Raw genomic sequence first — 14,336 nt, 5'->3', positions numbered from 1 at the left:
AGTTTTACAGCAAAGCAAATGTGCATCCACTAATTTCTCATTTCTAGGAGACAGAACACGACAAACCAATATAAACTTAAGAGGCATGACCACAGAATTATTTTTGTCTGGGGTGCCCACATAATTTTCTACAGCTTCACTTCAAACAATGATGAGTCCTAGTCAACTTCATTATCACAGGTGCAAAACACAAGTAATTCTTCAGCTGTCATGGGACAAATGGGGTTCAAAAGTTCACCACTCACTGCTCCCTGGTTTCCAACCAAAGCAATTAAAGTCCTAATGGTCAACAGTTTTCTTATAAAAAAATTGACTGTTGGTCAAAGTAATTGATTCTAAGGCTAGAGCTTCCAAATTAGCATATGCAAATTGCCACACGTTCCCAGCATTCACAGCAACACTAACCCTAAGGTATGAGTGCAGAGCTAACTCTAAGGCCCTGCTCCTCCCACCAGCTGGTCACTCACTGGTCGTGTAAGAACAGTCAAGTAGTCACAAGTTTCTGCCTCAATTTCCTTATCTATAAGTTGAAATGGCTAAGGAGAGCATAATCTATCTCAGCAGGCGATAATGGCAATAAAAGACAGTAACCTGACTAGCCAAGAAAAAGTGGATTCTGGCTCCTAAACAAGAGAAGTGGCAGCCCTCACACAAATATGTGGAAATTACTCTTTGCCTAAAGCTATCCAGGGACTCGTTTAGTTTGGTGCTATACCTGATACAGGATTAAGACAAGAGCCTTAAAGTGAAATCATATTTGACTTCCTTTCTCTTTAAATAAATTTCCTCTGATTGAAGGTACCAGAAAACAGTGAAAGCAAAAGAGAGAAGGAAGAGAAATGACCTTCCAAAAACTAGCTGCCCCACCCATTCATGTGCTCATGAATCATATTCTTTAGTGATCTCAGGATTCAACAGGAAGTATTAATCAAAATACACTTAAGTTAGCCATGAAGCTGAGCATCTAAATGACTCCCCAGAGTCACACAGGTGAAAAGTGGCACCTCCTTCAGGTCTTGACTCAAACATCACCTTCTCAATGAAGCTGCCCTGACCACACAATGGAAACCGCAGCCCAATCCTCCTTTTGTTTCTATAACATTTATCACTTACTATCATACTATTTCCTTTTATTTCCTTGTTACTTGTTATCTGACTCCCCCACTGAAATACAAGCTTCATAATGACAAGCCTCTTTGTTTTATTAACAGATATATCCCTAAAACAGAGCACATATGCAAAGAGGAGGAAGGAACTAAAACAAAAAAATTCTTTTTTCTGATGATCTCTTCAGGAGGAGATCTCGCATCTCAAGTATCTATCTCCTTTCAGTTTTGACCTAAACATTCAATCAGTAAATTATTCAAAACAGGTAAATAAAAGGCTATAATTTCATTTTATCCATACTTCTGTTAATAAGATTGTTAACCCAGTAGCTTTCAATCGAAGTATAACAACTAATCAAGTCAGAGGGTCCGTTCACACAGTGAACCGGCTACTGCTTTTCAGTCCTCTGGCCTGCTTCAATAATGGCACCATGCATTTCCACCCATGTTACCGTGGTCACATAAACGGCCCATAGAATTGCCTCAAATTAGATAAAGCCAAGGAGAAGCTTCATTGTGCCCATTCTTTTTCTAAGGCAGAATTCAAATTCCATATGGTATTTATTTTTCACTCCTATAACAAATTTAAGAATTCATCCAGCCTGAAGTTTTGTTCCCTTTGAGACCCTATGTAAAGGTGATACTGATGGCTTAAAGGGTACTTGGACCATATGCAGGTGCTAAGCAAGACATGGCTGTGCCACTTTATGTAATGGCTTTTTCACTGAGACCGAACTTGCCTTTTGTGCCCCCTTTTCTTAAGTATAATGCAAAGATTTAAAATGATGCTTAAACCCCAAATTGCAACAATAAAATGTTTTGCTCAGGTCTCACTGCTCTAGCCCAGGGAACTCTATTTGTTCTCCTTGAGCAGATGCCTCTCCTGTATTTACTAAGAGTACTTTTGAATTCCTTTATACTCACTAAAGACTTCTAATCATCTGCTGCTCACTCTGTGTTCTGCAATGGTTGAATCCCTAAATCCAATCGAGCTCCCATTCTACCTCTAACTGCTAAATAAATGTAAGCAAGGTCCATATACTTCCTGTGCCTCAGGTCCCTCATCATAAGAGAGAATAGTATGTTTCTAACTTCCTTTCTCAGTTTTTAGAGAGGTTAGCATAACCTATGGAAATTCTTGTGAAATCAAAATATCACATAAATGTGAATACATTTTCATTGCATTCATAATGATATTAGGTCATGAAATTTTGGCAGAACAAAGTGCATATTTATTTATCATTGTTGAAATCTTGTTGCCACAACCACAGTCAGTCATTTCCCTTATTAGTTCTCTAGTTAGAGATTTTAACTCCAGAGGCTAACTTGAGACCAGACGGCAATCAGTCCTGCTAATCCACTACTGATAAGGTCTGTTTAAAATTATAGATAATATACTTACTTGAAAAGTTGCATTAACTACTAGTTTAATTGTCAAGAGAGTATGCTGAACCACAGCTTGAAATATACTTTTGTTGATTAATAACTGTTAACTGCACAGTAAATGTGGTCAAAATAATTTCCTACCTTTAAAAATTATTGGCCATGAAACCAAATGATAGGAAAGCTCCTCAAGTGAAAGACTAACAAACTTACTTTACCACAGATATTATCCCACAAGTTAAGATACCAACTGGTATGTCAGAGGTCTCTGTGATGTCTAAAGACCCCATCACGCCCACAGTAAGGTTGAGAACATAGTTCCTGCAGACTTCAGACCTCAGCACATGCTCAAATCCAGGTGGTGTTTCCCCTGTGTTTTAACCCACTGGAAGCTCCTACACACGTTTAACCACAGGACACACCCAACCACGCCCCCAACTTGTTTGGGAAAGCTGCTTCTCTTCAGGTGACTTGGACTTTCACTTAGTTACATGGGGTTCCAATATTATCTATAACAGAACCCGGAAGTTTTATTCCCAGAAGTTACCTTCAGTAGTGTCCTCGGCCTTGGGGGACCTTGTGCAATTCCTGAGGAAGAGTGCCAAGTGCCACTGGAAACTCTGCCTTCAGCACACCATTCTTCCTGACAGCTTGGATCACAGGCTTCTAGTCAAGTTCACCCCAACAGAAAGCAATAGCATTTTCCAAGATGATCTACAACTCCCCATGTAATTTTCTGTTTCTTCCTTTTGATTTCTTACCTCAATCATGTCTACCCATTCTCGAACATTAAGAAAGCTTTTCTCACAAGTGACGTCATACAGCAGCAAAACGCCATCTGCTTTCCTGAAGTAAGACTTGGCGATGCTTCTGAACCTGGGAAACAGAAAAGCCCCGTAATTCCATCAGTTGGGTCCTGCTTCATTCTTTATTTCCCTTCTGCTCATTTTTGTTTGCTGATCTTCTAAAATTAGCCCCATTTGAGAACACTCTAACAACAATGTGTTGCTGTGAAGTAGACATCTCTACAGCCTCCAATGAACCATTGAAAGGTACCAGCATGCAGATATGGGTGACTGATTTAGAAAAGCCAATTATTTTCTCCACCAAACAATCCCAAGAATATCTAACCCCAAAGCAGAACACAACAATGGAGAAAGTACGATTTTTTAAAAATTTCAACCTTAGCCTTAAGCTACCAGAACTCTCAGGTAAGACAGAGGAGGTTGGACAGAGAAGTATTTTATGTAGGGCCATATCAACCACAGACATCTTTAAAATGTTAAAAGTCCATTCTGTTAGAGATTCTGAGTTACATGAGGGCATGTATCTGTGTCTGCTCGCTCACTGAATCTCAGCACGCTGAATCAAGTGCCTAGAACAGAAGCAGGCACTCCATTCTTATTTGTTATATAATTATCTGTCTCTAAAGAGTTAGATAAGATTAAAACCTATGCTTTATACTTTTTTTGGTCATTGGCAATGAACGCAAGATAAAGTATCATCACCACATGCAAGTCTGTAATTTAGACTGTGTCTCTACCCTCAGTGGGAGGGTAGGCAGACAGGTTCTCTTCTCCACCATTTATTTTTGCACAGTTAAGTAGCTCCTCACACTGACACTGCATTCAGGAGTGGTGCCTCACCTAGATTCTCCTGTTAGGAAAGTGCACTCTTCTTGTTCCACATGAACATCAGTTCAAAAGAAGCTTAAAGGCCCTCTTCTCATACAACTGATACTCACATCAAGGAGGAGACATGGAAGAAGATGAGCATTAAAGAGATTATAATATAACTTATAATTAATACTAATGTAACATAACTATAAGGCCTATTAAAATTGTATAATTATGAGTATAAAGAACATCAAGCATCCTACAAGGCTTGTCTTTGCAAAACTAAGTGGAGTCTGAAGCATTATGAAAAGCACTTGCCTCTCCTGCCCAGCTGTATCCCAGAGCTGCAGAACTGTTTGCTCTCCATCTACAATGAGAGTTTTCATTTGGAAATCAACTCCTGAAAAGAAATAGAAGAGAGTAAATCATTCCATTAGCTTGCTACTTTCGAGCCCTCTTTTAAGATGAGAGAAGAGCCAATAAGTCAAAGCTCAGTGAGGTAGAAAGGAATGAACGTGGCCTTCAAGAGAGTGAACTTCAAATACTAATTATAAGTCAGATCACACATGTGCACACAGATACCCCGTCTGCAGACTGGCTGATGTGAGGAAGGCCTTATGCTACAGAAAAGGGAAAAATCTATGTTCTGTTTTTACAGGTTATTAGACGAACTGTCATATTTATGTGTGTGTATGTGCATGTGAGTGTACATGTAACCATATTGTATATGTATACATATATCTACATGTGTGGGCCTATGCATGTACACATGTACATTATATATATGTATATCATATACATATGGACATACATATTATTGTGTATGCACATATAGGTATAGGGGTATATGTTTGCATATATACATATATTCATGCACATATATGTGTACAATGCATGTACACATATATACATGTGTATACACATGTGTGTGTTTATATAAAAATGTTATGGTTCTTAGCAACCAAATCAAATACTGTAGTCTTTTTATGAATTAAATTGAAGTGAACTTTCAGGTTTGTTATCTCAAAGGGTGTATCAGAGAACTATGAATTTACAAAGTCACCCATTGTGAAAATGGCAATCAATATGTTCTAACACATCTGATTATCAAAGAACTCTTTAGATGATAATTTGCATATCCTCAACTTCTTTTACTGATTATTATGTAAATTTGGGAAATCTAGATACAACTTTTTGTTGCTAAGGTGGAGAAGGAAGCAAACATCTGGCTATGATTTCAACCGAAATGACAAACTGGTCACTTCATCAATATCATTGGCATCTTATCAGAAAGACTTTCCCTGGTCACCTTGTATAATCCTGCACTTCTTTCCAAATCTCTTGATTTTAAATTTGTTTTTTGTCCATTCCTTTCCACTGGGGTGTAAATTCTCTACAGGCTGGAATTAAGGATATGTACCCTAAATAAATGAATCCAGTGTCTCCAGCTCTAAACTTGGTTTGTTTGATCTGACAGGCTAAATAGGCACTGCTATCTTTTATCAGTTTTCCTCAATAATGTCAGGTTTTACCCAAAACAGAAGAACCATTCTGTAGACAAGGATACACACACACACACACATACATATATACTTGAATGTACATAGGGAGCAAGTAATATGTCTGTGTATCTGTGTATATAATCCCTCAAAAAAAGAAAACCAAGCTAAGAAGGTCATTTTCTCATTACCAAATGAAACAGGAGCCATACCCAATGTGGCACTTGTATTTCCTCGAAATTCATTCTTGCAAAGTCTCATGAGGAAACTGGACTTCCCCACTGCAGCGTCCCCAGCAAGTACAATCTTGTAAGCTTTCTGTGAACCACCAGACTTGGAATTATCACCCGCCACATCTGTCTAGGGGAAAAAAGCCACAGTGGGTGATAAAGGTGGTGCCAGTTTTCTTCCTAATAAGGACCATGGCACAGAAAATCATCAGTATTCATGAAGGAAGTGTCTTAGAAGCTACCTACCTGGGGTGAAAGAGCTGAGATGGGCTTTCTTGAGGAACTGACTGTGCTGCTTCCACTAACAGATCCTTGGGGCTTCCAGTCTAAAACAGAAGCCACACCTTCTGAACCATATGTTTCTTCATCCCTTATATCAGGAACCTAGTTTTTAAAAGGCAGTTAAAAACAAAGTCTCTCATTACACCCATATATCATGAATCAAAGAGAAGAAAACTACATAGCTCAATCTACAGTCAATGCTGTTACAGAATAGAGAAGCCCTGAATGGCAAATCTGTAAGAATTTCTTCCTAATTTGATGGAAAAAACAAAACACTACCGACTAAGCTTCATGTTTATGACATTTACAACAGATTCTCCCGACAGATACAAGTCAAAGATGGTGGAACACTGCCTCAGAGAGCAGTGGTATCTTGGCTTACATCCATGTCTGAAGCATCACCGGCACAGATCTCCTGCACCCTCTGTGAATTCTGAAATCCCCTCTGGTTCTTGTATTCCACTTCAGAATCGTACTCGTTGGAATCTCTCAGGGTAGACAAGCCGCTGTCAAAGCAGCTCTCAGGCAGGCTGTCGACTTCATAATTCATCCTCTGCATAGGATCACAGAGGGCCAACGAGTCACAGTCCTCATCCACGTAGGAAGAGCGGGATGACCTGGTAATGCAAGAGACTGTTTTACCTGGGGGCTTGCAACCCTCAAGAATGCACGAGTGACAGACTGGCAGGGATGGGGTCAAGAATACCAGCATCCTCAACTGCCAAGACCCATGTTGAAGCATCAGGGGAAATGAAATGTTCAAAGCAACATCAGTACATTCTATGCAGCAGTCACGTAAGATAAAGACCCTCAAATAAAACATTTAAAATCACCGTCTTTGTTTGCTGATATAAAAGAGATGCACATGCAATCTCAAGCCATGTTAATAAAAATGGACATAGAACATGTGAGCCTTTTCATTTCAAAGTCATTGGACCATATTCTGAATAGTGTGTCTATTTCTGGACAGCATCTCTACTTAAAAGGGATGCTAAGAACCAGGCTGGGAACATTGACCTTGGATTCATGGAACAGTTCACTGTACTCAAGACTTGACAGGTTTTCACTTCAAATACTTCAAGAGCAGACAAATGAAGAAGCAGTCTTCTTAGTATTCTGAAGTTGCACAGGACAAAGTAAGGATCAACAGATAAACTTTTCTGAGAGTCAGATTTTTGATCAACATGGTGAAATGTGATGAGAAATGAGAAATGTGTGCTACCAGAATGGTCTGATATGAAATGAGTTCTCTGCCACTCCATGTGGACACATTTGCTGGGAAAGCCCTTTTAGAAGATGCTTCAGCAGACGAAGCCTAGAATTCCTTACTTCAATGGATTCTTTCGGTTGTGAAATCCTAATATTTGATGAGTGAGGGAAAAATTAACATTGAACAAGAGAACTCAAAGAAATTGCATACTTCCCAAGTTCACTTTTCCTTTTTCCTAAGAATCAAAGCTTATATTGAAATAAAAGCAAGGGCTGTGATTTATTTAGCATTACCACTACATAACCAGGCACCACTCTAGACTCTGCCTACATGACTCATTGCAAAGGAGAGTGGGTAGGGTTGACGGGTCTTCAAATGGGAGAAATAAGAAGAGACAGACATACTTAGAAGAAAAAGGGTGATCTTAAAGTAAATAAGTAGAAGCCATGTAAATACGAGGAGACAAAAACATTTTTGTGCCATTAGCAAATTTTTTAAATTAACTAAAACAGCGATTTGGCCACCATTCTCTCTCAATACTTGCTCAAGTATAACACCTTCATCCTAATGCAGGAATTTTACATCAGATGTTAATTTATGTAGTTAGGCAGGTGTGTGTTTGTGTATACACACTTTTGCTCTGCTTTATAATTTATAAAATTCTCCCGAATCTGCATTTAGGTCCACCTGTGAGGCATATAAAATTTTTTTTCATTATATTATAGTATTAACTTCTTCAGTTTCATGTCTTCACTAATACTCTTTTTTCTTTGCCCTAACATATTTGTATTTTTGATGGACAAAAGAAAAAAAAAAGGAAACAAAAATCCTGAATTGAGAGATTATCTCATGAATATCTAGTCACTAAATTAAAAATAAAGATGCCAACCAGACTTTCTCAAACTCAAATACATATCCCTTTTAAAGTAAACCACTCTTACCTGCCCTGAGATTTTCATTATAATCAACTAAGTAAAATTATAAAATGAGTTAGATTTTTGTTTATAGTTCTTACAAAAAAATACAAGGCCAAAACAAATTTGCAATTTAAAATTAAATAAAGCTACACAAGCAATAAAATGTGATATATAATATGCTTTCATTAAGTTTTTTATATTAGCATCAGAAAGAAATACAACGTCAATAACTCCACATATCCAGAAAGGAACAGCAGCGCAGGCCCTGGTGGCCTCCAGTTCTGTGTGGACATGAGCAGCATATAGGAGCTATACTGCTGCCTGGTCTGGAAGGGTGCGCCTTCCCCATGGCCTCTTCCCCTTCCTCTCTCTGCTTCCTGTCTTCCAAGAAGAAAGCAGCCCTCCTCTACCACACCCTTCAGCTAGGATGGTCTGCCTCAACTTGGGCCCAGAGCAGTGGACTCAGCTGACCGTGGACTAAATCTCTGAACACATGAGCCAAAATAAACATTTCCTCTCTAAGTTGTTCCTGTCAGGTATTTTGGTCACAGCAAAGAAAGTCTAACACACTGTCACTTCCAGGCCCTGGTGACATTTTCTCTCAGGACACACTGTGGAGCAGCTCTCAGTCCAGTACTTGTGAATCTTATTCATGGTATCTACTCTTTCAAAAATAAATCATGGTGAAATTTCTGAAATTAAGTTTTCATTATGTACCTTTTCCTACTACTTGCTTAGAACTGATCTGAAATATTAGTTCAAAAAAATGCATCACGAATATATATTTTCAAAAATCTGTATTTCTCAGTAACAGAGTGGTCAGCAGTTTATAAATCAATATACATTAAAATTATTATTTAAGAAATCAGTGAACAATGAAAAGATCTTATACCAAGATCTTTAGGTAGTATCTTCTTAGAAGCGATCACCAATAAAACTTTGGTAACACACCTCCCTAAGGGCAACTTGACCATCTGTTATCGCAAGGATATTAAGTACATTATTCTCTACACCCAAAGTACCCAAATGAAAGGCAACATACATGAGTCTGAAAGTTGCAAAGACAGGATGAGCTGGAAACCTCTAGTTCATGTCTTCACTTCCACTTTCAAAAATTTACTTCTTAATGAGCATCACTGAACATATGGTTATACATACTCACATGCAATGTTTGTTAGTACTGAGTCTCAAGAAATAAGAGGCCCAATATTTCACTTTATTTGGTTACAAACAGAGCTAAATTCTAACTTTTGGAATGTCTCTGTGACTCCTTTAATACAGTAGTAGCTCATAAACCTGTTCTGGCCAGGTTTCTATTTGTTTTGAAAGTTTCCTCTTCTGCAAAACAACTCGCATGTTACACTGACCGATTAAACATTGACAGAGCATGAAAATAGTCTCAACATCATACACCACATATACCACAACATCAGTAACTCCAAAACAACTCTCATGGACTCCACTTCTAAGAAACAAGACATGATTGCAAATGAGGTAATGGTAGGTACGGATGAACACAAATCACAGCATCTTAAGGAAGTAATTTTTCACTCTCTGAAACATTTTTACTTATAGTTTTTATATGGTTCACATTTTAGAACTTTTAAAGTAACATCATAAACTAGTATAAAAAATATAAACTAGTACTCCAAATATGTTCCATTATTTTAATTCACCACAAGGATATTTATCCTCCTTTTAACTTTGATCTAGAAAGCAAACAAAACAATAAACAGGTGTCAACATACCTGTCATATCCCAGAGGTTGAGGAGAATGACCATTAAATTTGGGACTGCTTCTAGATATTGTGTTCCCTGGTGATATATTATTTATGCGCTGCAACACATAAATATTTAATATTCATGTAAACATGTTATACACACACATACAATTTAATTTCTGATGTAACTAAAAGTTTGCATCCTCCATGAGCAAATGTGAGCATAAAAATCAATTGAAAAACTGCAGCAAGACAACTGACCACAATCTTCCCTCTTTGTCATCAGATCTTAAATCCACTCTCTACTACAAATTCCATAATAGAATACCCAGGTTCCCCAGATTTTCCAGGACACTGTAACATCAACTTCCTTGGTTTTATCTCTTCTGGAACTATAATTTGGCTTAGTGACTGACTCTTTCATATCCAAACATGGCACTATAATCTTATGCTTAAACTGACCTTCAAAAGTGGGGTAAGTCCTTTGGGTAAGTGAGATAAGCTAATCTCAAAAAACCAAAGGAGGAATGATCTCACTGATAAGTGGATGATGACACATAGTGGGGGGTGGGAGGGAGGTAAGAATGGAGGAAGGAGGGACTGTATAGAGAGAAAAGAGGGGTGGGAGGGGTGGGGGAAGGAAAAAATAACAGAATGACTCAAATACTACTATCCTATGTAAATGTATGACTACACAAATGGTATGCCTTTACTTCATGTACAAACAGAGAAACAGTATGTATCCCATTTGTGAACAATAAAAATAAATTCTAAAAAAATTGGTGTAAGAGGCTTCAAGACAAATGGAAAGGACCTCAAACTTCCAAATGGGCTTTAGAGCTTTCTCTGAAGGGGAATTTGAAATCATATTCCCTAGTGATGTGTTATTTATACACTTATGATACATACATTTTAATATTCCATGCAAATATTTTATACACACACCCAAATAACTGTCATTCTGATGATCTCACTATCATAAAGAATAGTCAACATGTCTAAACTCACCCCCTAGCATTCCTGATCCTCTTCACTGGCAAAACAATATGTTTAACATCATGGCATTTCCCATTTTTTCTTATATTATCACTATCCATCTATATACATCTTAATTATCTGTTACATTATAAACTCTTCGGGAGCAAAGACCATATACTTCTTTCTCTAGTTTCTTAGAAACTTAAGAATTGGTTAACATCAAGGCACTTATTTCTGTAGATGGGTAGCATATTTTTAATTTGGAAAACCGTTGTCTCTTGATTTTTTGAAAAGAGCTTGTGGAGAGATTCTCTTTATAAGATCCACGTGAAATTCTCCTCCAAGATATTGCGTGACTTTCATCACCTCCAAATCCTTCAACCACCCAGGAAGAGCAAAATGAATTCTGAAATGATATGGCATACCAAGCATCTGTTGAACTTGCTGTAGCTGTTTTCAAGAGCACTCCTAAGTCCATCGTTACTGTCATGCAGCTTCCGGTTAGCTGTTCTACGCAGCAAAGAAATGGACAGGCTAAGTGTTAGTGGAAATTAGTGTTACCGCTTTCCTTTCAGACAGTAATGTTCAGAACGTAGAGTTACTTGCCACCCTTTGCAGCTTTCTGCCACTCACCTTCAAAAACCTCAGACTCTGAGATCACAATTCATTATCTAAAGTACAACAACTGATTAGTATCTCTGTTAAATATCTCAATGTATTTAAGGAATGAATTAGCTAAGCTGTGGAATCCACTCTTCCCTCAGGTACCTTTCCTATTTAAATAGGTTTCATGCAGGTCTCTGATTCCCCAAATGCCTGAACCCAAGACAGCCAGGTCATACAACCCAGTGGGCCAGACATGGCCATTATCCTCCTGGCTACTCCTGCAACCTACCCATGGAGCGTTGGGACTTGAATACCAAGTAAACACTTGGATACTGATCTCAGACAGATCTGGATTCAAATCCCAACTGGAGTACTTCCATATGACCTGATCAAAGGCACTTCACATCAGAGCCCTCCCCAGCTACAAAATGAGGAACAGAACCATTGCCTCACAGAGTGGCTAATTTCCCCTGCTTATAGCCACTTCCTTCTTCAGCTCAGCTCAATTATTTACTTGCTCCAAGAACGTATTTTTGAGCTTCTTGGGCAGGTCAAAGCTCCCTTGGGGAATAAGTACCTTTCCTTTACTGTAGTAGTTCTCTCATCTGGCATTTTATATTTATTTCTATCAATTAGTTTCCATGTTTCTTCTCTGGACTAGTCCTCCGAGGAGAGAGTTCTTTTCCTCCTACTTGCTACCCTATCCTCAACTCCTGGCTCACCTGACCCATAAAAAGCGCTAACTGAAAAATCTACTAAATGAATGAATGGACAGTGGACAAATTCATAGAACTATTGTAGTGAAAGAACTCCACAGCTGTCACAGGTTGAGACTTAATAAACATTCAAAAACAGTGAAGAAAACACCTTGTCAATCCTGACATTACTTCATTTGGTAAACTGAAAATAGAATACTGTGGAGTTAGAAAAGGAAGAAAGGGGAAGAGAAAGTCACTGTTTTGTGGGGTTGACCTCAGGAGATGGAATTACTGCAGCCTAGTTATGAAGTTAAGCATTTCTTAGGAAGAGGAGTTAAAAAAAAACAACTAAAGAAAAAGATACCTCTGAATGAGCACAATAAATTGAGAAAGAACCATGGTGTAGGCTTGGTTTTGTGTCACTCACCAAGGTGAGAGGCTGACATGCTCTGTGTGCAGAGCTTCAGAGAAAGCTGAGGTCAGGATCACTGCTCTTTAGAGAGGCATAATAAAGATATGCCAATCATACCACCTAACTTGCAAGGCCTGTTACTAACTCTGCTGTTCCCTGCATTTGAATAATTTATTTAGGATTAAATGCATCAGAAGCTGAGTGGACATGATGAATGCACCACAGTGAGAAGAAACATACACTGACCTTCAAACCCATTTGGACTTCAGAATACAGCAACCCATACACTACGCGGCACATGTGTTACTAACAAAAACTAAGTAAAATGTCAGTGCAATGAGCGTTTTATATGAAAACTTACTGGAGTATTTCAATTTGCCTCTCAAGACTATTTCGATCTTCTGTGTATTCTCGGATTATTTCCAGATCCCTGTAAAATTATATTTTGTGTTGAAATCAGAATTAGGGTCAAGTCCTGCCTTATCTATACCTAACTTCCCACATCCTTTTGTACCTTTCGAAAGTCATGTGTCCGTGACCACTCTCTTCTCTCTCCTGCTCTGTGCATTAGCAGCCTCTTATCCTTCCCAGAATCTAAGGGTTTACCCATAACTTGCGCTTCCTTGTGCAAAGTTCTGCCCCACATCCGACATAATAAACGTAGAGCTTCCCTTCCTCATCCACTGCTCAGCACCCACCAGCTCTTTCTGCTCTACACCCTCTGGCCTGCCTCTGTTCCTCACTGAGACTGAACCCTGACTGCCCCAAAGTCCCCTCTTCTGGTCAGTCATGGTAAAAAGTTCCCTTTCTGAGAAGTAATGGAACTTTAATCTTTGATCCTTCTCAGAACCTTCTCCGCCCCCTCCAAGCCTTATCTAGCCCCAGTTCCCCCTATTTCCTCCTTTCCCACCTCACCCTGAGTACCTGCTCTGACCTCTACTTACCCTAAGTCACAGGGGAATCTGGGGAACCCAGCTTTCTAGGCTCAGGAGAAGCACAGGCTGCAATCCCTGTCCTTTAATTACAGAAGCCCTAACTTCCTCTTCAAACTACACTCAGAGCTGTGTCATTCTCCTCTGGCCCTGCCCGTCTCTACCCCCATTGCTTAGCAGAAAAACCCATCAGTAGCTTCCCAAACCTCTTAGTTCATCAAGCTTGATGCACAATAAGGAATCCAGTCGCTCCCTGGGTGATAAATCTAAAAGTTTCCCAGTTGTCTATAAGAATTTAAGTCCCTTAAACAAAAATTCTGGGTCCTTAAGCTACAGCCTTTCATGTTTTGTTTTTAAACTTTTGTTTTTCTTTCCATCCAAAGTATCCCTTTTTGTCTGACTGCCTTTCCCCCAACCAGTCTTATCTCTCCCTTATGTTCTGGTTTGGTCAATGCCTCACCTGAGACAAGACTCTCTTTTCACATCTGTAAAATGGAGACAATGAAGGTCCCTAGTGGACGAAGTGGTACTACAAGTACCAAATGGCAGATGGCACTGCTACCAGTGTTAGTTGCTGCCTCTTTGCCCTTGATGACATAAACCTGCTCCTCCACCTGAACTTGCCTTCTGTTTCCTCTTTAATAAAGACTCAGTAAAAAGAAAATTTCTTCTGTGATTAATCTCAAACATGGCATTGCAGGTAGTACTGTTTCTAACACTATTTAGCTCTTACATTGTTTTACTCT

At 38.9% G+C, this 14,336-nt stretch overlaps 1 protein-coding gene across 3 annotated transcripts in view; it reads right to left on the bottom strand.

The window, feature by feature from the left end:
• RASEF (RAS and EF-hand domain containing) overlaps positions 1-14,336 on the bottom strand; it is a 74,612-nt gene that overhangs the window by 13,669 nt on the left and 46,607 nt on the right. For 2 of the 3 annotated variants that reach the window (XM_079112304.1, XM_079112302.1), the window contains exons 7-14: positions 13,020-13,088; positions 11,368-11,452; positions 9,992-10,080; positions 6,499-6,733; positions 6,081-6,218; positions 5,817-5,964; positions 4,424-4,505; positions 3,251-3,365 (exon numbers count right to left, since the gene is read on the bottom strand). In XM_079112304.1, the coding sequence (XP_078968430.1) occupies positions 3,251-3,365; positions 4,424-4,505; positions 5,817-5,964; positions 6,081-6,218; positions 6,499-6,733; positions 9,992-10,080; positions 11,368-11,452; positions 13,020-13,088 (961 nt within the window). The remainder of the gene's footprint in view (positions 1-3,250; positions 3,366-4,423; positions 4,506-5,816; positions 5,965-6,080; positions 6,219-6,498; positions 6,734-9,991; positions 10,081-11,367; positions 11,453-13,019; positions 13,089-14,336) is intronic. The other variant, XM_079112303.1, reaches the window with a different exon arrangement.

The sequence above is a fragment of the Sciurus vulgaris genome (assembly GCF_902686455.1).
Source record: "Sciurus vulgaris genome assembly, chromosome: 15".
In the NCBI taxonomy this organism is placed as follows: domain Eukaryota; kingdom Metazoa; phylum Chordata; class Mammalia; order Rodentia; family Sciuridae; genus Sciurus; species Sciurus vulgaris.
The sequence above is the reverse complement of the archived record's forward strand: the minus strand, read 5'-3'. Positions and strand labels throughout refer to the sequence as shown.